The sequence below is a fragment of the Podarcis gaigeae genome (assembly GCF_964106915.1).
Source record: "Podarcis gaigeae genome assembly, chromosome: 11".
Lineage (NCBI taxonomy): Eukaryota > Metazoa > Chordata > Lepidosauria > Squamata > Lacertidae > Podarcis > Podarcis gaigeae.
In genome coordinates, this window is record NC_139687.1 from 51,813,051 (window position 1) to 51,840,102 (window position 27,052).

The following is a 27,052-nucleotide window of genomic DNA, read 5'->3' on the forward strand; positions in this document are numbered from 1 at the left end:
ATGTATGAAATCTGCATATTTCCACACAATATAGCACTTTCAATGGTTTTGTAAAATTATGTTAAACTCCATGATATCACAGTTCCACCGTGCATATGTTGGGCAGAGAGCTTGCAGCCAGGCAGACGTGGCAGATATCACTCATTTCAGCAGTGGGTTTCTTTTCTATGTTTACCCCACTTCAGAGACTCAAACCCCTTTAGTGATGCCACTGAGTGTACCCCGCACTCTGGAGTACAGCCTGCCTACACATCTGCATATGCCGAAACACACACACACACACCAGATTTCTGTTTCTATTTTGTGGCTCCCGCAACTCCCACTCATATTTTTCCTCTGAGTTTTGTAAGAAAGTCAAGAAGCTGCCCTTAACAAATGCCCTATGCAGGTCAGCCGTGCCAGTCAGGGGCTGCATTCTCTCTCAGATGATAAATATGTGATTTGGTTGAAGCGCAAGTGCTAAGAGCTCCGCTCATGAGATGGAGCTTCTTCCTCCCATAAAATCATGGAATTGTAGAGTTGGAAGGAACCTCAAGGAACATCTAGTCCAGGCATCCAGATGTTTTGGCCTACAACTCCCATGATCCCTAGCTAACAGGACCAGTGGTCAGGGATGATGGGAATTGTAGTCCAAAACATCTGGAGGGCCACAGGTTGGGGGTGCCTGATCTAGTCCAACCCCCTGCAATGCAGGAATATGCAGTTGTGCAGTACGGGGATCGAACCTGCGACCTTAGCACTATCAGCACCACTCTCCAACCAACTGAGTTCCCGTCTGCATAATTCATGCTTAGCGGGATAGGATGGGGCAGAGCATAGAGATCTCCAGGGATGAAGAAGCAATCAAGAGAGATTTGAGGGCACACCTAGAACAGGTTGAAATCCTTTAGCGTAATGCAAGGCATCTTCATATCCAACCCATGCCTGGGTTGTACTGTTCTGACTGCTCACACGATTGAATGCTCCCCTGACTATATGAAATCTCCATAGAGCAAACCAGATACCGGGGAGAAGGGTAACCTCACCTAACCTTTTCTCCAGCATGTTAATTTTTCAGCAATGTGAGATCCCACCTGTACAGCCCAAACTCTAGTTTGCCACCTTAGTGTGAACCAGGCCTAAAACATTCTCTATTACAAATAGCTATGGTGTTTTTTTTCCTATTTCAGTTTTAAATGAAGCACAGAGTCTAACGTTATGAAGTGGATTGTGCTGAATAAAGAATAGGGATAAAAATCCCATTTTTAACCCCCTTGTTTCAAGTGCAGTCATTCTTGGTGGAATACTAAAGGCAATTCTTTTCTCCTCTTTTTCCACCTTAGGTTTATGCCCCTTCTGCAAGCACTGCCGACTACAATCGGGATTCACCAGGCTATCCATCCTCAAAACCAGCAGCCAGCACTTTTCCTAGTTCCTTCTTCATGCAAGGTAAGGTGGTGCATGCATTTTGAGAACCAGTAGGAAATGGGTCAAAAACAGCAGTCAGCTTACTAGCTGGGGTTCCCTTCCGAACTCATATGGCCACTGTATGAGCAGTGTTGGTTGCCAATTCGTTTCCAAGCCCAATTCAAGGTGATCACATTACTGTTTAAAATCCTAAACGACTTAGCCCTGAAATATTGTTGAAAGTCCTGGTTCTCCTTTTGAATACTGCAGGTCACTCATGCCTTTGATATTCCTCAGTTTTGAGGTTTAAATGTCATGTACCCTAAGGCAAACTTGAACAGTTAGGCTTATGTCCTAAAATTAAAGCATTAAACTTCATGCACATTTTAGAAATTAATAAAGCTGAATAGCTTGCCTATTTGCTCCCTTTGTTATGTTTCTACAAAGTTATTCAGCCTCCCCTGTTGCTTTGAGAGACGACAGAACAACATGCTAGGCATGTATACATTTTCATTCATTTCAGCCCTACCTTTTTATTCACACTGGCATGCAATAACCTAGACAACCATATAAACAATGCAAAATATTATTGTTGTTTAGTTTGTCACTTGCCATAACCAAAGTAAAATGCAAGAACGAAATATACGTAGTGAACATATCCATTAAAACAATACTGCACACTAAAACTGTTTATCCACAATAATCAGTTATAAAGCAAGAAAATCCTTACTCACCCAGCAGTGGGATTAACATCTATAATAACTGCAAAACCAGAATGGTATTATTGCCCAAATGCGCAAATAAAAGAATGCACACGCATTAGAAACGTAAGCGTTAAGAGACAGCAGTTTCCAAAGATGGATGGAGCAGTCCAAACTCAGCCTCAGTGACAATTGGAACTAGCACCTGCCAATCAGGGCAGAAGGTGGAGGTGGATTTTTAATGTGCCAGCTCCAGCAGATCCATCGCTAGCCCTGCTTCTCTCCGCACCCCCCCCCCCATGATACTTCCTCTTTCAGAGCCTTACACTGACCACCAGTGGCAGGATTCCAACTTCATGACAGCTCCCACCTTCAGTGGGCACAGCAGAGGCACCTGCAGTAGCACTTCTGCTGGCAGAGCCTGGCAGAGGGCCACCTCTTCTAAATCCTAATCTCTAGCACCATGGATTGGGATTTAGGATTGTTCCCTACAGACGCATAAAAGCAGTTAGAATTGCCCATCAAATGCCTGTCTGGGTACATTTTTTCCACAGGCCCATCTACAAGCAGAAAGAGCCTGTAATATTTTCCCAGAGAGGGCATTCCAAAGGTGTGATGCCTCCACAGAAAAGGCCCCGCCTCCAGGGCTCTTCTGTTATACTTCCATCCAAAGATTGGTAAAGGTGGCCAAAATATGTCCTCTGCTCATTCGTATGTTAACTTTTGTCTGGCTTTTTTTATAAATTAAAAAAATGAAACGTGTACAATATTCACTTTATTGAATAAATGTCATGGAAACGCTCCAGTTCACCATGTGAATAGTGCCTGAATATGGAGGAATTCCATTTTTTACATGTTTTTATATTGTTTAGATATATAATTTTAGATGCTTTAATTATAGTGTGGATGGTATTTATGGTGTTGTGTGACTCCTTTGGGAGGAAGGGTCACATAGAAATTTTAATAACACCCTATTTTAAGCTCTCTTTTACCCTAGCAAAAATGTGTAACAATATAGGTCGTAGGTATTTAGGATTTAGATAAAGATAGCACAACAAACTATAGGAAAGTCTTTGCACATAAGACCTGTGACTAATTGGTGGTGATTCAAGAGATGTCATTTGCTTTTCTCTGGAGCAAACTTTTTTTTTAATCATGAGCACATACTTATATAAAATTAGTGTAGCCCTTGGGAAGCAAAAGGGTGATACATAGCTCTTCCCATTTGCGATTGCTATCTTTTAACGTAAACTGCTACCCAACGTAGCAGAGCATTAGGTGTGCACCAGACCTTATTAGAATGCTAATTTTAACATTTACTGGAAACACAACACCAGAATGTTAGGTAACCGAGCCTTCAGAGAAGCCTATTTTTCTTTTCTGTCTTACAGACGGTCATCACAGCAGTGATCCGTGGAGCTCCTCCAGTGGGATGAATCAGCCTGGTTATGGCGGAATGCTGGGCAATTCTTCTCATATTCCACAGTCCAGTAGCTATTGCAGTCTTCATCCTCATGACCGCTTGGTAAGCCTATGAGTGGATTTCAACATCACGCTATAACGTATGTTCCATCTGCGCAAACATTTCATTTTGTCAGGTGGAACGCTCCCCCCTCTCCTCCCCCCACATGCTGATTTGTTTGTTTGGGGGGGGGGCGTTGGTCTCCCAATTCCCTTCCGCTTGCCAATATTGAGGGCCATTTCAGAGAGGAACAGAGGAAAGCCCTCTTGCACGAGCATCATTCTTTGTGCATGTGTGAGAGTGCTGTTCTGAAAATGGCATCTTCTACTACTTTTTTTAAAAAAAAAAACAAACAACAACATTCATTTGAAAATTAGAAAGGAAAGAAAATGTTGGTAACATTTTCATGGAAGACATGTAGGGCTTTTGTTGTGCTCGTGCTATTTCTGAGGTGGGCGAGAGGGCTTGAGAATGTCTTTTTTCCCTGTTCTACAAACTATCATGCAAGTGGTCATCATTCTGTAGCCTTTCAAGTTGTCTACACTTCCTGAAAGTGGTCATCATTCTGTAGCCTTTCAAGTTGTCTACACTTCCTGAAAACTCCATGATGCCCTGAAATGTGTTTCCCTGTAAGTGCAGAAGGGAGAAGAACTTTATTTTTAACACAATTAAGCCTTTTTTCTTTTCTTTTTACTTATAAAGTAGCGTGGTTTTTTAAAAAAAAAAATTGGTAAAGGTAAAAGGAAGGGCTTCCCTAAAAAATTAAATCAATAAGTGCACTAATCTTAGGCCCTCAGTAGTCAGTCTTGTCAGCTTCCCATGCTTCAGTTAAAGCCCAGGAGAAGACAGCAAGAGGTAACTCCTCCCACAGGGCTTTTTCAAATCAGGAAGTGTGGGCAGCTAGGGAGGCTGCAAAACACTGGAGAAAGGTATAACGGAAAGAAAAAACACAAACCCCAGCCTCAGCCACCCTACAACGATAAGGTAAGCTCAAATCACACTCACAGGAGTTCTGAAGAATTTCTGAAGCACCCTGCAAATGAAACAGCCTCTTTCATTGTAGGAAGAAAACTTTTCATTAGCTGGGGGGGGGGGGGAGTTTCAGTTCAGCGCTGGTACATTTGTGTGACACAAATATAGAAGATACCTTTTTAAAGAATTGGCTCACATACCCAGTAGGAGAGAGCATGTTAGGGCGGTGATGCTCACCTGGGAGGGAGAGGGGCAAGGCGGTGAGGGAGTTAGCGGTGAGGGGGTTGGCGCATTGCAAAAGTGCCAGCAGGAGTGCCAGATTGGTTCTGCTGGTGCATTTGCACTACGCCAGCTTCCCTGCCGTCTACCCCTCCCCATCTTCTTCCTGGTAAGCAACAGAGACTCAGCTGTTGTGAGGTCAGGTGAACACGACGCCAGCACGCCATGTACTACTGCACATCCCCACGCAATGGAAAGGCCTGTTCTGTGCATTCCTTTGCTAATTTTATTTTTATTTCCAGTGGGGATTTTTAAAAAGAAATAAGAAGTTTGGTGCCCTGGTAGGTCCTGAAAGGGAAAGGGGGCTATTAGTAGGGTTTGTAGATAAAAAAGTAATAAATAGCATGGAGGGATGCTGTTTATAAACAGAACAAATAAACTTTCATTCTCTGTGCTATCATAGCCATCTAACTTACTTCAAGGCAAAAGAGCTTATAATTGCATACTGAGAAGGAGTGTTGTTGGAAACTGGTGCCAGTTTGAGCTGGTGTGTGTGTTTTTGCACACTACTTTTAACAGTAAAGATCATTCATTCATCTGGAGCATTTGTGCCCCACTCTTCAGTCAACAGGCTCCCAGAGTGGCTTACATGCAGTCAATTAAAACAAATCAGTCCCTGCCTGCAGGCTTACAATCTAAAAACAACAACACACAAGGGAGAAGGGACAGGGAGGGAAGACGAAAAAATCAAACTCAGGCACCTGTACTTGAACAGCTGGCACAATTCAGGGGTAGGAAGTACCTGATACAGCTGGTCTTTTGGCAGAGCTGATGGAATGAGCCCTGCTTCCCATCTCCCCCACTGAGGCAGCCTGATGGTATGGCTGCTCCCAGGTGACAAGTGAGAGAGAAGAGGCCTGATGGAGCTGGTCTGTCACAGCAGAGCAGATCCATGAGTGGGAGAAGGAGCCAGGGGGCAGAATCTTCCTGGAAAATCCATGCAGATCTTCCAGTTTCCAGCATAACAACTTAATAAATCTGTTAAGCCAGGTACAGTCATACCTCGGGATGAAGTAGATTCAGGTTGAGCATTTTCGGGTTGCGCTCCACGGCGACCTGGAAGTAATGGAGCACATTACTTCTGGGTTTTGCCACATGCGCAGATGTTCAAAATGACGTCACAGGCGGAAGCGGTGAATTGTGGCCCGCGCAGATGCGGGTTGCATTCGCTTCAGGATGCAAACGGGGCTCCGGAATGGATCCCATTTGCATCCAGAGGTACCACTGTATCAACGTTTTGAGAACCCAGGACTCACTTTTAACCTGTAAACATGCATTGAGGGACCCATTTCTAAATCCTTTACCATGTATTTGCATGGTGGTAGTGTGCCTGTTGCAACTCACCTTGGATCAGGCCAAGGCCACGACCCACCAGTTGAAGACCAGTGTGTTAAGCTACGCAAGAGAAGAAAGAAGAGAAACACTCTATAGGAATCAACCTACGTTTTGCACACAACTTCTTTTTGACATTCCTCAACTGTGGTCGGCAGAAACAGGTGGGGCGAAGCCATTGCAGTAGGTCCTTGGAAGCTGGGTCTCTGTTCCTTACTGAGAGGGGAGGTGGCAGGGAGGTAGGCATGGTGCAGGTGCACTAACAGGAGATGCAGAGTGGCTCAGCTGGTGCATTAACACCATGTAACCCTCCTACCAGGAAACCAGTGTAGCAGCTCTAACCCAGCTAGAGAGCCAACCTGGTGCCCTTCAGATATTTTGGACTACAACTACCATCAGCCCCAGGCTAGCACTGGGAAATGTAGTCCAAAACATCTGGAAGGCACTAGGTTGGGGAAGGCTGCCCTAACACAATGCTAAATCATCCTTGCAAATTGTGGACATGATGCAGCTGAAGTTTAACTCCCTTTTATATCCCACTGGTTCACTGGGGCTGAAATCCCAGAAGCATTGACGAGGCAACAAACTCTACTGAGCATAGTGGATCTTGCTCCCAAGTAAACATGGATTGGATTGAATTGCACTGCACTGCACAAGAGTTAGGTGCATGGTTAATTCTCTTCCACCAAATTCAACAGGACTTGAAAGTGCTTTGACAAATAGGTTTGAGTTTAGCTGGATCACACATCATTTAAATTTGTTGCAAGTCATGGGTGTATATCTTTGTTGATGTCTCTTAGAGTTTATTTTTATATTGCGGCTTTGAGCATGCAACCACCTTGGGATAGAGCGGAATAGAAATAAATATTTGTAAACATCTCATGTCTTCAAAATGGAACATGACAAACATTTCTATTGTTTATGCTGCCCATCTGTTGTATATGGGATAAGAGTAGTCTCTGGGATGTGAGGCTACAAAAGCCCATATATTTATATGTTCTAGTCCTCTGCATACAGGAGGTCTATGGTGGGATTCACCTAGCGACCTCTAATGTCCGGTGTCCCACACTGATGGAGAGCACCAGATCTGGGAACTTTATATCAAACAATGGCATAGGAATGGCTCTCTGGTGAACTCCCTACAGAAGGCTGAACTAGTACTCTGTAGGACTTTTGGTTCTTTCCATAGTGTCTTCCACCAGCAGTCTTTCCAGGCTCATCGCCAGAAATTTCATGGTGAAGTAGGTGTGTGCATTTGTGCTTACCATTGCAAGTGAGTCTGAAATGGTGAAACCCCAATAAAATCTGATATATGTAATAATTATTTAATTGAACCGCATAGGAAGAGGGAGGTTGGGGCATGTCTAAAGGAGACTAGGCTCACACAGGCAGCCTGCAGAGCCCCATGTCCTTTCATCTGCAGCATGCCCAGCTGTGAGATATGTGTGTGTTATTATTATATCATATATCTTAATGAATATATATCTGCTCAGAAAGCTGTGTCCCACACGTTTTAAAGAAAGTTGAAGTGATCCAAGTGCAGAGGTCCAGCTGTTAACGTGCTCTTCTGCTGACTGAAATGTTCTCTCGTTATGCTTTCTACCACAGAGCTACCCATCACACTCCTCAGCAGACATCAATTCCAGTCTTCCTCCAATGTCCACTTTCCATCGCAGTGGCACAACCCATTACAGTGCTTCTTCCTGCACACCACCCGCAAATGGGACAGATAGCATAATGGGTGAGTTGACAAGCTGTTTTCATGCTTGAGGAATGTCAAGCTTCTCTTTGATTCCCACAAGATTCTGCAAGAGGGAAGGGGCAATGTTTCATCAGTTGTGTCATCAGAAAGGATTGGTTCTCTATGCTTTTCAAATATATTATGACTAAAACGGTGTGGGTGGTTAAAGTCCTTGCTGCACAGATGCCTGCACAAGGCAAACCTCTTGTCAAGTTCTTTGGAACTAGAATTTCATCTCTACATACTACAAGCACAGCCACTTGCCTTATTATTTCCCCATTATTTTCCCTTCCTTCCCAAAAAAGTGTTTGCTTTATTCAAGTTACGCATATGCCTTAAAAAATTACATGCACAATGAGTTTTCTCTCTGGACGAGAGAAACTTTCACAGACCATGGGTATCAACAGCTGATGTCCTAAAAAGCTGTGAACACAACAGTTCCAGTTTCCTGAGTGGATCATGTGAGGATATTAACTGAAAACGATGCTTAAGTCTGTGCAGAGCATTACCCATGTGTTTTCAAAGGTTCAAAGCTATGTGGCATTCAGTCAGCCACTTACCAGAAGAGATTTAATGCAGCATATGCTAAAGATTACTCCAGAATATCTCCCTCATTCATGTATTAATCCTGCTTTCTACTCTCACTTTAAATGACATGTTTGAATGACATGACGCATGGCAGTATGTGGCTTTTTTAGTGGAAACATTATGTGTGCTTTCCCTTGAGGCCTTGGTTTTACTGTGATTTTATTATTAGAACAGTCACATAATACTGCACTTGATTTTTTTATTTTTTTTACAAGCGTGTTAAGCTTCCAGTGCAGTGGGGTGATAAACTGTCATATGGCACAGGAGGGACATGAATTTTTATCCTGCTGTGTCAGTACTTCTTATCTTAGGAAGAGTGAAAATATCAAATTGACCCAAGTTTCCGTTCTCTTTCTTAAGTCTTATAACCATAACTTTTGTGCAACTCAGAGATTTGTGTTCCATCCAGGAAGTTGATGCCGGGTTGTAAGAGTTTTGCTTGTTAACTCACAGTAACTGCTTTATCAAAAAAATAATTCTTTGGCTCAACTAAACCATGGGAACAGAATATTGGGCTGGATAGGCCTTGGTCTGATCAAGCAGAGATCTTATTATACTCTTAATCAGAGTCACTTTTAGGTTGCATCAACATTGTTTACTCTGTCAACATTTTACATGCCTGAGAAGGTTGCAATCTGAGACGAGATTTCATAGTGAGATGTTTGGGTTGGTTTTTACATAATCCTGGCATTAGTAGTATTAAATTTATATAGTCTACCCATTATATGCCGAATGGCTTCCAAGCTGTTTACAGGTATAAGATCAATTATAAAATCCATTCCTAATTCAAGTACACAACAAAATAATTCCATCAATGCATTAAAGGCACCCACAATCAAAATATCTAATAAAACAAACTGGTTGAAAAACATAATTAAAATGGTTAAGAAACAGTTTCAATGCCTAAACCAAGTGTTCCTTCAAAAGCTGGTGGAATGTCAATACTTATGGGGCTTCTGGTATTTCAGCAAGGAACATATCAAGTAAAGTGGTACCTCGGTTTTCAAGCATCTCGGAAGCTGAACATTTAGGTTTTTGAACGCCGAAAACCCAGAAGTACAGTGGTGCCTTGCAAGACGAAAATAATCCGTTCCACGAGTCTCTTCGTCTAGCGGTTTTTTTCGTCTTGCGAAGCAACCCTATTAGTGGCTTAGCGAATTAGTGCTATTAGCAGCTTAGCGGCTATTAAAGGCTTAGCGGCTTAGAAAAAGGGGGGAGCGAAAAAAATCGCAAGACGTTTTCGTCTTGCGAAGCAAGCCTATAGGGAAATTCATCTTGCGAAGTGCATCGAAAAGCGGTAAACCCTTTCATCTAGCGGGTTTTTCATCTTGCGAGGCATTCGTCTTGCGGGGCACCACTGTAAATGCTTTCGTTTTCGAATGAGTCTCAGAAGTCAAATGCCTTCCACTGCGTATTTTTTGATTTTCTCCACTGAAATTGAAATTATCCCTTTGCGCCTCGGTTTTCAAATGTTTCAGAAGCCGAATAGTCTTCCAGAATGGATTATGTTTGAAAACCGAGGTACCACTGTACTTAGTAAGGTAAAGGTACCCCTGACAGTACGGGCCAGTCTTGCCAGACTCTAGGGTTGTGCGCTCATCTCACTCTATAGGCCAGGAGCCAGCGCTGTCCGCAAACACTTCCGGGTTACGTGGCCAGCGTGACAAGCTGCATCTGACTTCCCGCTGGTAAGCGGTCCCTATTTATCTACTTGCACCCGGAGGTGCTTTTGAACTGCTAGGTTGGCAGGCGCTGGGACCGAACGACGGGAGCGCACCCCGCCATGGGGATTCAAACCGCCGACCATGCGGTCGGCAAGTCCTAGGCGCTGAGGTTTTACCCACAGCGCCACCCGGGTCCCTGTACTTACTTATACATAATACTGGCATATACCAGATACTTACATCCTAAAAAATCCTAAAAAGCTCTTCCAAAAATTAGTTAGGCCTTCTCCCTCAAAATGGAGGTGCCCAAAGTGGCTCAGGTGAACCATAAAAGCAACCATTAAGAAGGCATTAAATGCTATCAGGTGGGAACAAATCTATAATATAGGAAGGTTGCCATGAAACTCAAAGCTTAGCAAATCTAAAAAGAGCTAGGACTGAATAAAATCAAGCCTCTTTATTCATATCTTACTAATGCAATACCTTATTATCAATATCATTAAAACATAGTACAGTGGTACCTCAGTTTACAAACTTAATCTGTTCCAGAAGTCCATTATTAAACTGAAACCATTCTTAAACTGAGGCACACTTTCCCTAAAGAGGCCTCCCACCACCAGTGCCCTTCCACTGTTCGGATTCCATTCTTAGACCAAGGTAAAGTTCACAAACCAGGATACTACTTCTGGTTTTCCGGAGTTCATAAACCGAATAGTTCATAAACAGGGCTGTTCTTAAACCAAGGTACCACTGTACAATAAAAAACAAGGTCAAATGCACCTGTTGAGAATCATAATTGAAATAAACAAAATCAGTTAAGATTCTGAAGCACATTATAAATGATCATAGTTGAATTGTTCTTTGCACTCTTCAACCCCTCCCAAAGGCCTGGGACGGATTATTCAGTAATTCACTAAAAAGCCATATCCTCAGGCCGTGATGGAAGACTGGCAGTAGGGAAGCAACAGAATGGATGGTACAGAGAAAATGCTCTAACAACACATTCCCACCAAACCTTCACACAAGAGGCCTCACCAGAGGACCATAAGAGAACAGGCAGATTCATAAACAAACATATATGGGGTTGGGGGGACAGGAAAGGGACAATCCTTTAGATACTATGCCAGAAATGTGCAGGATTAATCACTATACCATCCCTTACAGTTATATCCTCACAGAGAATGGCTGAGTCCCTTCCCAAATACGTTCAGCTTCTTAATATATCATTGCTGTGTGGTCCTGATCCTTGACATTTCCACATCAGCAGATTTGCGTTCCTAGGCATCCCAATTCCCAATCAGGACCTAGATTGCAGGGAGTCATTCCCACTATGGTTACATTTGCATGGAAAGATGGGCGGGAGGAGCTTTTCAGAATAGCATCTGGCTTGGCTATTTTGCTTCCAAGACCATAGCCAGAAACTTTATGATAAGGTACCTTGAACTATACATAGACAGCCAAATAGGTTTAAAGTTATTTAACATACAGTTTAATATAAAGTTATTTGTGCTGTAAACTTCATAAGAACCATTGATCTCAGTAGGATTTGCACTTGAGAATACTGTGGTACCTTGGTTTAGAACTGTTTTGGATTACAACCATTTTGGATTACAACCATGTGAAACCCGGAAGTGCGTGTCCCCTTTTTTGGATTACATCCCTTTTTTTTTTTGGATTACAACCCTTTTTTGGGGGGGGAGGCCTCATTGGCGAAAGTGCACCTTGGGTTACAACCTGTTTGGTTTACAACTGGACCTCCGGAACGGATTATGCTTGTAAACCAAGGTACCACTGTACATGATTAGGATTGCACTGTTACAGTACTAAATATTCTAAAATAAAATGTAGGATTATGCAATAAATAATAAGGCCTCAGTGTTTATCAGTTGCCCACAGTGTCATTGTAATTGCCCATAAATCTGGAAGGCAGAAGGAGATTTACTTTGTAGAGTGCAGTAAGGTAGGATACTGTCTTCATGGTTTGCTTTATATAGCCACACAAATGAAAGAGTTGGTGGGGATGTAATGTCAGAAACCTGAAAATTCAAGGGAGGACCATGTAATATCTAGGTAGGGGAGGGGGTGTTTGCTTGAGCCATTTGTGAGCTATCTTCCATCATGGCATGCTTAATCAAGTTTACTCCTGGTTCCTGCCTGTCACCAGTGGTCCATGATTCTGTGATTTTAATTGGATGATTATTTGTACGTATTGGGGAGGTGGGTTTCCTAGCTCTGCATTCTTGTTGTCTTTTATGTTTTTCCCTATGGCCCTGAAGGCATGGAGTCTCATCTGGTCAATAAATGGGAGGTTTTATGTTTAAAAAGAGGTAGGAGAGCTGTCCTAACCTTATTATCTACTTGATGTCTGCTTAAAGACACATGAGTCATTTAGAGTTGCCCAGGACCCTGGGGCCTTGAGACCACGAAACCAAAATTCCAGTTTTAACTCTTTGACATACATTGAGCATAGGATCCTAGGAACTGTTGAATTTTTAGAGCCCGCTTGATAATACCATCCAACTCAAGTAAAGAAAGGGGACCTGTGGAAGTAGCCTTTTGTTCGCCAAGTTTTATGCTACATTTAGCTTTTTCGCTAAAATGAATTATTTTATTTAATAAGAGCTTACATTTTTTTCATGACAGACTGTTAGCTTGCTTCAAGTTTTGTGCCCAATTTAACCCAGAGGAGGAAATCAGGAATAGCCCACCTCCCCAGTTGTTTCAAGTGTTCTGAGTGACTCTAGAGCTAGGGTTGCCTGTCTCTCTGATATAAATAAAGATGGGGTGAAGGCAGCAATTCAGTCCATTATGTGGGATAGCCAGTGTGGTACCCTCCAGATGTTCCTGGATGACAAATCCCATCATTCCTGACCATTGGCCATACTGACTGGGGCAGATGAGAGGTGGAATCAGCAATATCTGGAGGGCATCTGTTGGCTACTCTGTGTCAATAGACTTAGACTGTGCTGTCCCATGCAGTGCAGGAAATGTGAAGGCAGTAAAGTAAGACCTCTGTGTCCCCTTATTGCAGGGAGAAGTGAATGACTATGTAGGAGAAGTTGTAGTTATTTGCAAAACATCCTCTTCAGTTGTTCTTTGAACAGAGGGGAGGGAAAAAGAGAATGCATTCAAGGCCTGCTCCAGCATCTTCCTCAGGGATAACCATGGAATTGATGGGGTAGGTAGGGTCCTCTGGGAAAACGAAAGTATATCCTTTGGGTGTGGAATTCTGGTGTGCAGCACACATAAGGTGATTCAGTGCTTGAGGTATGTTTGAGATTTACCACGGCAAACAAAAATTAATGCTAGTTAAAGGGTTCACACAATGCAATTAGCATTAAAATGCAATTGAATTATGGATGCCTGCACCAAGAATAGAAAATGGGATTATTTTCTTGCCTTTCTTTTATGTTCATTCTTTTGTTTTTCAGCAAACAGAGGAAGTGGAGCAGCAGGAAGTTCACAGACAGGCGATGCACTGGGGAAAGCACTTGCATCTGTAAGGAAATATTCACTTTGGGATCACTTGCATAGCATAGACTTGAGTCAGAAACAGTTACCAAATATTTCGGAACATGAGTACCATGTGGGATAGATTTCATCACTGCTAGCTAAAATAATTTTTTTAATACTGTAGTGATGTTGCATATATATATATATATATATATATATATATATATATATGAGAATGAAGCTTTCTGGAGAATGTAGATAATTTGGGGTGAGTTGTCGATGCCCAACTCTTGCTTTGCAGTCTTCCATTCACTTGACATAAAAACTCAATAGCAATAATGTTTCTGAGTATTGCTTCTCATCTTACGTTTGAAAGGCAGGGTGGCTTCTCGTGTATTCACGTGCGTGAAAATCTAGGACACACTTCCACTACAAACTTAAACCAGTTTTCACCCAGTTCCAGTTATGTATTTTCATCCAAGAAACTCTGGGATTTTAGTTCCTTGTCAGGGTGATGAACATTCCTGCTCTGCATCACATAATTGATTCCCAGGGTTCTTTGGGAGGAAGCCATGACAGTGAATCCCCTTTAAGTTTGTAGAGCAGTCATACCCTCGAAGTTGGAGCTGCAATACGTGTGTTTATCTCGCAGCCTGGACGCTCTGTGTCCAGAGTTGTCCTTAACACAAATCCTCTCCACAAGAATGAGTACAGCTGTGACTTTCAAATGTAATTTGAGCAGCGAGCCAGAGAAAGGATTCATTGGGAAGGGATTTGGCTTTCCGTTTTGTGTTTTCCTTTCAAACCTCAGGGGCCTTTAAACGCTGCCCTAACTGTGCTCAAGCTGCTTTTCTGCGAGCAACTCCTGCACAATTGACACACATTTTTCATGACCCACTCATATGGGCAAGGGGGCCGATAGCTTGGGTCCTCCCTGCAGAATTGGCACCGCCCGCTGTTGTGCCGATTTTGTGGTCAAGCCCTGCGCCATCGGCTTCTCTTCAGCCTCTGTTCACGTGTTGGAGGTTTTTTTAAAATGCTCTACTCTCTGCTACCTTAGAGAAAGCAGCTGCACAGCCTTGGTAATGTTTAAAGGCCCCCCAAGTCTGTTTCTTTGCAGTGGTTAATATTTAAAAGTCTGTGTTTTTTAAGGTCTGGGCAGTCATCTCTTAATGCCGCAATACTTTGTGTATGCTGACTTTTAAAAGAACCATCACTGCAACTTAAATTTTCTGGGCAGAGTGGATTCCACTGAGTTCTCATGAGAATTTGACATTTTCCGTGTCCATCTAACATGTGTTACAAAAACAGCCAGGGGTTGGGGGTTTATCACAATTTCTGTATGATAGATGAATACAGTACCCCCCCCCAAAAAAAAGTTATTTAGCAGGTGCCCCAAGGCATTTATTTAACAGGGAAGATGATCAAGGGCTAATTAATTTAATTGCCTATACATAACTCAGAGGAAGAGTTCACATATAGGCAGCTTAAACGGTCGCCAACATGGGTTCCCAGCATGCTGCCCAATACTGGATAATTGTTTGAAATAAGAATCAATTATCTATGCCATCTAACCGTGTCATAAGAAGTTTCACCTGTTCCGGGTATCGAGCGATATCTGGTGGGTCTTACCTGAATAATATAAAATATAACTCATTCTCAACAGATATAGCCTGTAGCAAAACCTACTTAACAGGTGTAGCAACCGGACTATTCTTTAGAGCAGAGCCCTGCTGATGTTGCTGTACTCCAACTCCAATCATCTCTGAGTATTGGTCGTGCTGCCTGGGACTGATGGGAGTTGTAGTCCAGCAGTATCTGGAAGTCATCGGCCTGGCTACCCCTGCTTTAGAGCTCTCTGTAATAAACATGGCCCACTTATACCCCTGCTTCCTAAATCTTCACTCTGTTGTAGTTGTTAAAATAAGTTTAGCTTCAAATAGAATAACTGTCTGAAACCTTCATATGTAAAAAATACATTTCAACCATAGTGCAGACTGTAAGGAGCATTAAAACTATTATAAATGATAAGGAAGGATAAAACACTGTGACAATTAGAACTTTCCCTTCAGCACAACTGTCTGGTTCTACAAGATGTTTTTGTCATGTTGCTGTTCACAGCATATTTACATGTTTTAGGGGCTAATGGTTATAAGGAGGCAGAGATGGTGTGGTTTTTTCCCCTTCCTTAACTATAGAAGTGCCATAGGTCTGTCTGCATCCATTAACGAATGGGTTTAGAATAATTCTTTATCATTTTTTAAAGATCTACTCTCCAGATCACACCAACAACAGCTTTTCATCAAATCCTTCAACTCCTGTTGGTTCTCCCCCTTCTCTCTCAGGTATAGTGGTTAACATTCTACTTTGCTGAACATTTTGGTTTTGTAGAAAGTAGTAGATCCTTAAATATAGCCCTTCTCTGCAAGGTAGGAGAGCTTAATTGTCCCAGAAACATTCACCATCTTAATACTAGGGAAGGTCCATAGCTTGGTCATTGTTTGCAAGCTTTGCATGCAGAGGTTCCCAGGTTTAAAATATCCAGCTAGAGCTGGCAGACCGTGTCTGAAACCCTGGAAAGCCACTACCAGCCAGTGTTGACTAGGTGAACCAATAGTCTCACTAAGTGTAAGACAACTTCCTGTGTTCCTAATAATACACACAATCTGAATTTTGTAGTTGTATTGATAGAACAATATATTTGAGACATTTCCCCCCCCCCCCCCGTTGTGCCACAAATCAGTTTCCTAGCCGTCTTCCTCACTAATGGGTGATCCTAACACTTGCTGTTGATTCCCCAAGATAATTTAATTACAAGAAAATTGAAGGGACCCCCCATTGTCATGTGAGTTGATCCAAGAGGATGAACCCAAGAGTGTGAAATTTGCCAAGGCTACACAAATCAGGTGTGCATCACCATTCTAAACTGCAAAATTTTATCAACTCCTTGCTCTGCTATTCCCATACCTCACCAGGCAAGCAGAGTATAGCCTGACTCTAGTTTGCTAGATAATCTCTACTGTGCTCAGCCTTACTCGGCTTCTCTTAAGTAAAGAGTGAGCTTGGACGGTTAAGATGCTGAAGATATATCTTAACTGGAACATATCCCAAGATCTAGGGACAACTCATATGCTTTCTGAATTCATGTGTTTATCACATGAGAACTATGAAAGCTACATGAGAGAGGAAACATGTAGCGGGGATTTTTTCTACACTTAGAATCATAGAGGTGTAGAGTTGAAAGGGACTCAGAGAGTCATCTGAAGCCTAGTTAAGGAGCAATGCCCCAACTGTGCTTCCATTTTCAGAAGCCCATCCACACACTCAAAGAGTTAAGGCGGCAAATCCCTTCATTGCAGAGTGAAGTGAATGACTAAATGGAAGATGCTTCAGTTATTTGCAATGCAAAATCTCCTTTTTAATTGTTCACATCTTCCTGTGGCGAGCCCCATCCCATTACAGGGGAGGTATGAGGGCAGTGGCAAAGCAATGCATGATATTGGATAGCTTCCGCTGCAATCCTATGTCTACTCAGAAATAAGCCCCTTTGAATTCAGTGGGACTTATCCCTGGGTAAGTGGGGTTAGGTTTGCACTGTGGAAGCTGAGTAGTCAGCAGATAACCCAAGTAAGTATATGCAGAGCCACTTTACTAGCACATCCTGCAACAGATTGACTGTCAAAATCAAGAGAATTAAGCAGTCTAAATAAATATAATGGAGGAGAAAAGAAGAACTTCTTGAACAAATTTTTTTTTTATCAAAATAATACCTTGAGAGTATAGGTTGATAACAGTTGTTTTTATCTTTTTCCGAAATGGCACATTTTGATAAATATTCCAGAGTGAAATAATTATACTAAAGGTCTCAAATGAACCTCTGTAAATTTAGACCATGTCCCTTAATTTAGACTTAGAAATTTCTGATTTTGCTTCCATGTGCATCCTAAAAGTTATTAGTGAATGTGTCAAGTTATGCCATAGATAGTCTAGAGGAAAAAAATGTGGATGGCTCTGCTGTTATTCAGAAAGCCAGTTGTGTCATAGAAGGGGAAAGTCACATTGTGAATATCCAGATTATTAATCTCCATAAGCACATTCTGTAAGGAAGAGCTTCCAAAACAACATTTGATCCCTGGGTGTTCAGTGTGACTTCATTAGGAAACGGATACATTACCCTGTTGACCCTTTTGTATTTCACTCTTAAGAGCAATTAAAAAAAATGAGAGGGGGTGGGGAGGTTGGCTGGCTGAATAGAATGACACAAATAAAAAGGCAGCTTCTTTTAATACTTTTGAGAGCCAGTAACCAAATGTGAAAATTGCAGTGCAGACAGGCACAGTGCATCAGAAACTTTCCCTTTATTTGGTGCATTGAAATGAATGGAGTTGGTGGAACAGAAGAATGGAATTTTTAATTTTTTAAAAAAGAAGAAGCTTGCCATAGGTTTGATGATTCAGTGATACTGTCTCCCATTTATAGAATTATGGCACAGTCCAGCAGTCCCCTTAGCACTTTTTAAAGAGAGCGATTCTTGCTTTAGTTGGTGACACCTCTCTTCCTGATGCAGCTTTTAGTAGGTACAGTCAGTGAAAGTTTGCATGTTAGCGAGTAATCTGGGGAACCTTTGTAGCATGTATTGTCGGCATTTGCTACAAAAGTACTTTTTCTTCTCCTTAATCAGCATATATTTTGAAAGTTCTCCATAAGTCTGTTTTGTATGTCTTATCTAGGAAAAAGCATTTACATGTCTCCATATTTATTTATTTTTTAAAAAAGAAGCATTTTGTTTGCATAGTTCCGATGGTAACTCCCATTTTACTATTAGCAGGCACAGCTGTTTGGTCTAGGAATGGAGGGCAAGCATCATCATCTCCCAATTATGAAGGTCCCTTACACTCTTTGGTATGTTTTTGACTGGTGACCTCCTTGGTGTTAGTATTTTATCTGCTGTCTACGTCTTCCATTTCTCACCCACTTTTCTAACACAGGTTTTTCCTTTTGCTGGTGATTTGCAATGTCCTTGGATTTTTCACGGTCCTTCTGACCGTTTCCAAACTAGGTGGTGTGAAACTTCACTCATAAACCATTAAATATTTGTAGATACTTCCACCCCCACCTTGTGCACTCTTAGCTGATAACTAGTGGCAAAAAAACGAACACATGAAAAATGGGGCACAAAATGCACAATTTGATGCAGGAGGTAGGGATGCCATACATAGTACAGAGGTGCAGATTTGAAGGACAGGCTGGCATTTGGGAGGGGGAAAAAGCATTGTGTATTAGTGCTGCACTTGTTTATGACAGTGGAATCACTGAAGATTCTAATTATGGAATACTAAAGAAATGATAAAGAGAGTTTATTTAAATGGGAGGGTAAGAGAAGTCACTCAGCCTATAATTAATAAAACCTTCAACCTTTTTTTGTGTTGTCAGCTTAGTTGGGGAGGTAAAGGATCATAGCATAAGCATACTTTTGATGTGCCATCAGTGATAGCGAATGTATTTATTTATTTGTTCATTTGTTTTTTAAAAAACAACAACACTTAAAATAATTATAATCTCTGAATGGTTTACATAAAAGCAATAAAAGCACAAGAACATTCAATAAAATTTCATGAAAACTAGATTAAAAGCAAAACACGGTTCTGTATCACCAATTAAAACTAAGCAGTGTAAAACACACAAAAATTAAAAGTCATGTCTCTAAGAAAACTAAAAAAAGAAAGAAAAGCTGATAGCAAACAAATGATTCCCAGTTTGGGGGCGGGGCGGACAGAGGACTACTGAGGACTTCAGGAGTGGCCACATAATACAGACTCTTGGAAAACTCAAGTTCAGCATCGGAATTTTTGTCGACTTCAGAAGTATTATGAATTATAGCATCTAGCTATTAAGGATGCAATGCTGCTGTCATGAGGAAATGTCAGATATTATTTATTTCCAGATGATATTCCTGCAAGCATGCATAGTGTCAGTGGCTGCATTGTTTATCTGGTTCTAAGTAAATTCCAGATAACCCACTTTCTGCCACTGGGTGATTTTTGCAGCTCATCAGCATGTTTTTGAGGTTCCCATGGAAGGTACTTTTCATGAGGAGGTTCAACTTTGGTTGGTGTCCTTCACCTATGCAAGAGTTACCCAACATAGTGCCCTCCGGTTCCATCAACCCTAGCCAGCAGGGCCAGCGGTCAGGGATGATGGGAGTTGTAGTCCAACAAAACCTTGAGGGCACCATATTCGGCTACCCATAAGTCATAAGAGTGTCCAGCAAGTCTGAAAAAGTTGACTTTGAGGTCATCTAACTAACATGGTAATCTCAGCACAAGAATAATGTTACAATAAGAAATAGTGATGAAGATTGGTCTGGATTTCTTTTTTTTACATATAGCTTAGTATTCTGCAAATGGCCTTTTCCCCAGAATAGTCAATGTTTATTCTCTTTTTCCTGGTTAGATGGTAAGAAAAAGGCATTAATATGCCAGAGATCCAAAGAACTCCTCAGCTAGTTCCATGAAAAAAACTTCAATTTTATGAATAATAACAAAACCATACCCCAAATACCCAGAATGCTGCATAGCAAAAGGTTTTTAAAGTAATTAAAAACAAAACATAGCTTATGGCATGGAGTAGAGAAGGGTAACGATTAAGTGCAAGTAGTGTTATGTGCAAGATAGCTTGCACTAGATTCTCTACTCCCTGGTATATAATAATGTAAATAAATATGTTAATATCAGCCTGGCCTTCCTAAGGTTGCAAAGGCCTGATTTGCATGATGCAGGAAGCCAAAATATGGCTCATAGGAACAATGAGAATGTGCAGGTTCCTATAGAGAAGTTGACAAACAATTTGCTCCACCCCAGTAAGTCACTATTGCAACATGCTAAGCCAAGGTTTGGCTTAGTGTGTTGTCCAAACTGGGGCTAGTGGTTATGCTCTCTCTCTTCAGTAGCCATTAGCTGTAGCCAAAGTTTGTTCTTGGCTATGGGTTGCAGTTAGTGAGGATACAACTCAACCCAAAGCCCCAGTTTGGACAGCACACGAAGGCACACTTTGGCTTCCTTCAGCATGGCAGTAGAAAAGACCAGGGAGCAGCTAAGCTGCTATGAGATCCTTTCTGGGAGCTCTCACATTTGCATGTTGTGAACCAGGCCTGTGTGACTTCAGAAGCTTCCTTGGGAATTCTGGTATGAACTGCAGAATAGGCAAAGCAACACACTGCTTCACCTCATTTTGCAGTGAAAGTTGGCCCTTGGAAGTAGCTCAGTGAAGCAGACATTCAGCTTCTTAAGAATCAATGCCACTGCTCTTTCTGGCTCCAGAATAATGCAGTGGTAATGAGGCTGCTCCTAAGAACAGGTCAGGATTTGTATATAAGTGTTGGTGAAGGTGAATGACACAGCTTACCCCAGGGTTTGTTTTGGGGGGATTGGTACATGAGTGCGTGTTTTAATCTCAATCTAGCTGTGCAACTGATGTGGTCAACCTGTTTAATGTGCAATTGCTCTGAAAGTTATTTGGGCCCATAGCACCACAGGGAAATGGGTGGCAGCCAGATATGTTCTTACCCTTTTCTCTGGTTGCATGAGAATAATAGGCCCTAACAATGCTTGCTGTATGTAGGTCACAGTGCACAACCTAACTAACTTTAACTTGATATTAACAAAGCCACAAGGGAATAAATGAATATAGGATTGCAGCCCGGTGTATTTAAACATTTTAAATTGTCACAGCAATTAGGTATTTCTGAATGATGCAAAATGTTTCAAAACCAGAAGGTAACATATGTACTTCAGATGTTATGTTCATGAGGAATCAATGAAACTGTTTTGCCCATGAAAATGAAAGCTATCTTTTTTGTGAATGGAACTTGCATGGTTCCCTAGAGAAACAGTTCTGGTATCATTGTTTTATATAAGACAGTGGGTTGTGTCCAAAGTTGTTGTTATTATTATTTAATTTCTATATCATTATATATATCAGTCCTGCTTAAGAGTGTACCCATTGAAATTAATGTATATAACTAACTTGGGTCAGTTAATTTCACTGTGTCTTCTCTGAGCTGGAGTAACTTTAGATTCAACCCATAATGTGTCTATAATGTAAATGCAAATTCAGGAGCAGCCCATCTCTCCCCCTTCCCCTGCCAGCATGAAGCAATAGAATTTTATTTTATTTTTAAGTGTGGGGTTCCTAATCTCTGTGGGTTTTGTCTCAAGCATTAAATGGCCCTTCACATTTGCTGATGCTTCTCTTGATTTGTTTTTCATAAACAAACAGCAAAGCCGGATTGAAGACCGCTTGGAAAGACTGGATGATGCTATTCATGTTCTCCGGAATCATGCAGTGGGGCCTTCAACTGCCATGCCCGGTAGTCATAGCGACATGCATGGCTTAATAGGGCCCTCTCATAATGGAGCAATGGGAGGTCTTGGGTCAGGATATGGGACAGGCCTTCTTTCAGCCAATAGACACTCGCTAATGGTAAGCTATAAAGATTAAACACTGCTCTTAAAAATAATAATAATACCAACAGCAACAGTGAAGTAATTAGGATTTTTTTTTTTACATTGTTCTTTTTTTATCAGGCTTTTAACTGGGGCAAAATGTAGCCATTCTGAGCTTATAAACATGATACCTTGCTAATATTGTTGGTGCAGTTAATTGGTTTACAAACATACTCATATTATGCAGATCCATTTAGCCCTCTTCTGGATGTGTTTTAAAGACACCTATTGCTTTCATATTGCATATATTTGTGGTTGTAGAATCAGCGTTCTCCGAATTGTTTGTTATTATTGTTAATATCATTATAATTTATTAACTTCATTAGTCGCTTTTTGCAATAGCAACTCAAAACAACTTACAATATTTTAAGCAAGGAACATACATACATACATACATACATACATAAATACAGACAGGCAGACAGACAGACAGGCAGACATAAAAACCAGCATTTTTTAAAAAATAAAAAAGACAATTTTATTTTTGAAAAAAACGAGATTGAAACATGCCACCCACCAAGAAAGTCCATAGATAATTAAAAATCAAAGGCCTGGAGAAAAAGGAATGTTTTTGCCTGGCACCTCAAGTTATGTAACAATGGCACCAGGTGAATCTCCCTGGGGAGAGCATTCCACAAGTGGGGAACCAGCACTGAAAAAGCCTGTTCTCATATTGCCGCCCTCCAGACCTCATGTGGAGAGGTCACATGAAAAAGGCCTCAGATGATGATTGTAGGGTTCAGGTTGGTTTGCATGGGGAGGGTCCTTGAAGTATTGGGGTCCTGAGCCAGATAACACTTCGGTCAAAACCAGCACTTTGGATTTTTCTGGGGCAAAACCAGCACTTTTGCCCCAGTGAGGAGCCTGGCTGTTGAATTCTGCACCAGGTGCAGTTTCCGAATTCTCTTCAAAGGCAGCTCCATGTATAAAACATTGTAGTAATCTAACCCTAACAGTTATCAAAGCGTTGGCAGCAGAAGTTAGGCTATCCCTGTCAACATAGGGATGGTAGCTGGGCCACTAGCTGAAGCTGACAGAGGGCACTTTGCTCCACCAAGGCCACTTGAGTCTCAGGTGAAAGGGATGGATCCAGCAGTATCCCCAGGTTTAATGGAGTGTAACGCAATTGAGAGCAGTTGCCCTACCATTCATCAGGTCTAAGGAACCACCCACTAACAGTGCCTCACTTATGTGGATTGAGCTTCAGTTTACTGGCTCTCACCCAGTCCATTACCATTGTTCATGCTTTTAAAATCTGGTTGGAAGCCATCCTGTTGCTTCAGTCCTAATTATATCTATCATCTATCTATCTCTATCTATCTATCTATCTATCTATCTATCTATCTATCTATCTATCTATATCTATCTATCATCTATCTATCTATCTATCTATCTATCTATCTATCTATCTATCTATATCTATCTATCCATCTATCTATCTCAAGGATAGGTAAAGGTAAAGGTACCCCTGCCCGTACGGGCCAGTCTTGACAGACTCTGGGGTTGTGCGCCCATCTCACTCAAGAGGCCAGGGGCCAGCGCTGTCCGGAGACACTTCCGGGTCACGTGGCCAGCGTGACATCGCTGCTTTGGCGAGCCAGAGCCGCACACGGAAACGCCGTTTACCTTCCCGCTGGTAAGCGGTCCCTATTTATCTACTTGCACCCGGAGGTGCTTTCGAACTGCTAGGTTGGCAGGCGCTGGGACCGAGCAGCGGGAGCGCACCCCGCCGCAGGGATTCGAACCGCCGACCTTTCGATCGGCAAGTCCTAGGCGCTGAGGCTTTAACCCACACCTTTGGCCAAAACATTTGACTCTTTTCTTTGGACGATGTGAATGCAAGATTCAGGGGGAAAGTACAAAGGAAAAGCACAGTGGGTGGTATCTTAATTTCTTCTCAAAGTTGACCTACTGAAATTAATGGACCTATGTTCATAAGGTCTATTAATTTCACTGTGTTTACCCTACCACTGCACATAACCCTGTACTTCCCATAGGGGTAGCCATGTTAGTCAATGTTGGTTAACCATGTTAGCTAGTTAGCGAACTGGCTGTAGCTCAGTGGCAGAGTGTCTGCTTTGCCTGCAGAAGGTCCCAGGATAAATCTCCCAACAGCAGCATCTCCAGATTGGGGGGGGGGGGAGGCCCCTGCCTGTAAACTCTGGAGATCCACTTTCAGTGAGTGTAAATAGTACTGAGCTAGATGGACTAACACTTGCACATAGTCTGTGGCAGCACAACCAAGAAAGCATCTTTTGGCATCTCAAACATTCATCATGGCATATGCTTTCATGGGCTGCAGTTCACCTCATTGGACGCAAAGTTGATGTTATACAAACAGAAGCCAGCAGACATTCATGGGTAGCTGATGGGGTTTTCTACCCTCTCAAGGTGCCCATGCCTGCAGTCCATGCTTGTGCTGGTTACTGAGAGGCTAGTGAAAGTTGAATCTGCATGTGCTATAAGCAGGCATGCGCTATTCAGATTCCAGTGCAGCCAATGTCATTGTGCTTTGCTTTAAAAACAAACACATTGTTCCCTATTTTTTGGAGCAACTGTCTCCTTTTGACTGCACCTTTTGTGGGGGGATATCTCGGATGCACATTTACATCTGTAGTCAGTGGGTTTAATACTTGGAGTCCTTTGCACCTGAAACATAAGACAATCTATTTTCTATATGGTCCTGCATGCCTGGGATAAGTGTATTTAAATCGACCAAGGGACTGATTCCATGGTCAACAGCCTCTTCCTACATGTTATCCTCAGCCACACAGGAACTGCTCACAGAAAAACAACATCCAGGGGCTGCAGCAACTTTTAAAGGGCCCCATGCAATCTGTAGAGAGCAGAATGTGCATTTCCTATGTTCAAGAATCACAAAATCTCTCTCCTCACCCCACTCGCAATTCACGCAGCCCTCGGATGAAAAAATAACTTACTTGGATTTAAAATAATTTGGGGAGGGGGCATTTCCACTCTTTTTTATTATTCTTAACCATTGATGTATTTAATTTACACAAACAATTCCCGGCTACCATACACCTAGATAGATAGATAGATAGATAGATAGATAAGATAGATATCCCATTTTTGATTGATTGAATTTATATACCGCCCTATACCCGGAGGTTTCAGGGTGGCTCAGCACACATGTTGAAAGAACAGAGGAGAAAAGGGAAATTTAAAAAGAGGGAGGGAAGGAAATCTAAATTTCTAGCTAATTACAGATTTATGCACCTATTTCCTGCACCATGCCTTTATAAAAAGCGCCAGTTTCATATAAGTAAAGGGAGCCATGTTGGTTCTTAAGAAAAGACTCCAAAATCCACAGGTTCCCCGCTATGGGAGGCAACTGAAAGTGTCAGAAATTCATAGTGAGCTTTCATTTTCTCCAGAATTCTGAATTAGACAAGTTGTTACACACACAGTCAGGGTCAGGGGTTCTTGTTCAGCCTGCAGCCTCCTATCTTTGAATGGAGTCTACAAGCTGACCTCCTGGCAACTACAGCAGCGTATTTTTTGTTCATTTCTTCATTTTTGGTTTTCCTCACCCACCTCACACCTCTCTTTTTAGAACATCTTTCCTAGTAAAGAGTTTTGAAGAACTTGAAAGCATCCCACATTTTTCTGTCTTATTTTGTGTAGTTCTCGTAAAGTTATTGCACAACTGCAGTTTTTGGAGTTTCCTCCTGTTCACATCAGTCTACATAGAAATCAAGGAATTATTGCCATATTGCTGTGTATTTTCCCTCTTTCTGTAGTTTGATGTAATAGACTTTTCCCCCCATGTGCCATCAAAGCCAACATATTGAAGGCAATTAAGAGATGTGATTTCAGACCAAACCTACGTTAGGCATATGCTTCAGTACTGAATTTGAATTGGAGGCCAGGACATTTATTGTTAGTTGGTGTACTTAATCTTTTCATACAGTATTTTTTACATCGAAGTGCTGAATCTTGTTTGTACTTAACTACACACTTTGCTGCAAATATCCTACATGTTAATTGCATCTCAGAACAGAATAGATAGTGGAATAGCTGTCACTCTGCTTTTCAGGCAGAAGCAGGGAGTGGTGACGGTGAAACTATTTGTCCCTCTCTCTTATTGGCTTCTTACAGTGGGGAAAAGTCATAGCTCAATAGTAGAGCACGTGATTTACATGCAAAAGGTCCCACTTTCAATTCTTTGGCATTTTCAGGCTAAATTCCCTGGAGGATTCCCTGGTCCTGAATGGGGTAACTGTGCCCCTGAAGGACCAGGTGCGCAGCCTGGGAGTCATTTTGGACTCACAGCTGTCCATGGAGGCGCAGGTTAACTCTGTGTCCAGGGCAGCTGTCTACCAGCTCCACCTGGTACGCAGGCTAAGACCCTACCTCCCCACGGACTGTCTCGCCAGAGTGGTGCATGCTCTAGTTATCTCACGCTTGGACTACTGCAACGCGCTCTACGTGGGGCTACCTTTGAAGGTGACCCGGAAACTGCAATTAATCCAGAATGTGGCAGCTAGACTGGTGACTGGGAGTGGCCGCCGGGACCACATAACACCGGTTCTGAGAGATCTGCACTGGCTCCCAGTACGTTTCCGAGCACGATTCAAAGTGTTGGTGCTGACCTTTAAAGCCCTAAACGGCCTCGGTCCTGTATACCTGAAGGAGCGTCTCCACCCCCATCGTTCAGCCCGGACACTGAGATCCAGCACCGAGGGCCTTCTGGCGGTTCCCTCATTGCGAGAAGTGAGGCTACAGGGAACCAGACAGAGGGCCTTCTCGGTAGTGGCGCCCGCCCTGTGGAACGCCCTCCCATCAGATGTCAAAGAGATAAAGAATTACCTGACATTCAGAGTAATTACCTGACATTCAGGCAGCCCTGTTCAGGGAAGTTTTTAATATGTAATGCTGTACTGTTTTTAACACTGATTGGGAGCCGCCCAGAGTGGCTGGGGAAACTCAGCCAGATGGGCGGGGTATAA

General features: G+C 42.2%; 1 protein-coding gene across 37 annotated transcripts in view; it reads left to right on the forward strand.

Annotated features, from left to right (window-relative positions):
• TCF4 (transcription factor 4) overlaps positions 1–27,052 on the forward strand; it is a 338,871-nt gene that overhangs the window by 278,351 nt on the left and 33,468 nt on the right. For 30 of the 37 annotated variants that reach the window (XR_014556176.1, XR_014556177.1, XR_014556178.1 and 27 more), the window contains 7 exons: positions 1,323–1,428; positions 3,479–3,612; positions 7,741–7,873; positions 13,557–13,624; positions 15,845–15,923; positions 18,404–18,480; positions 21,856–22,059. Coding sequence is in view for 33 of the 37 variants with exons in the window: in XM_083702697.1 (XP_083558823.1) it covers positions 1,323–1,428; positions 3,479–3,612; positions 7,741–7,873; positions 13,557–13,624; positions 15,845–15,923; positions 18,404–18,480; positions 21,856–22,059 (801 nt within the window). In the remaining 4 variants the exon portion in view is untranslated. The remainder of the gene's footprint in view (positions 1–1,322; positions 1,429–3,478; positions 3,613–7,740; positions 7,874–13,556; positions 13,625–15,844; positions 15,924–18,403; positions 18,481–21,855; positions 22,060–27,052) is intronic. The other 7 variants (XM_083702707.1, XM_083702709.1, XM_083702722.1 and 4 more) reach the window with 1 other exon arrangement.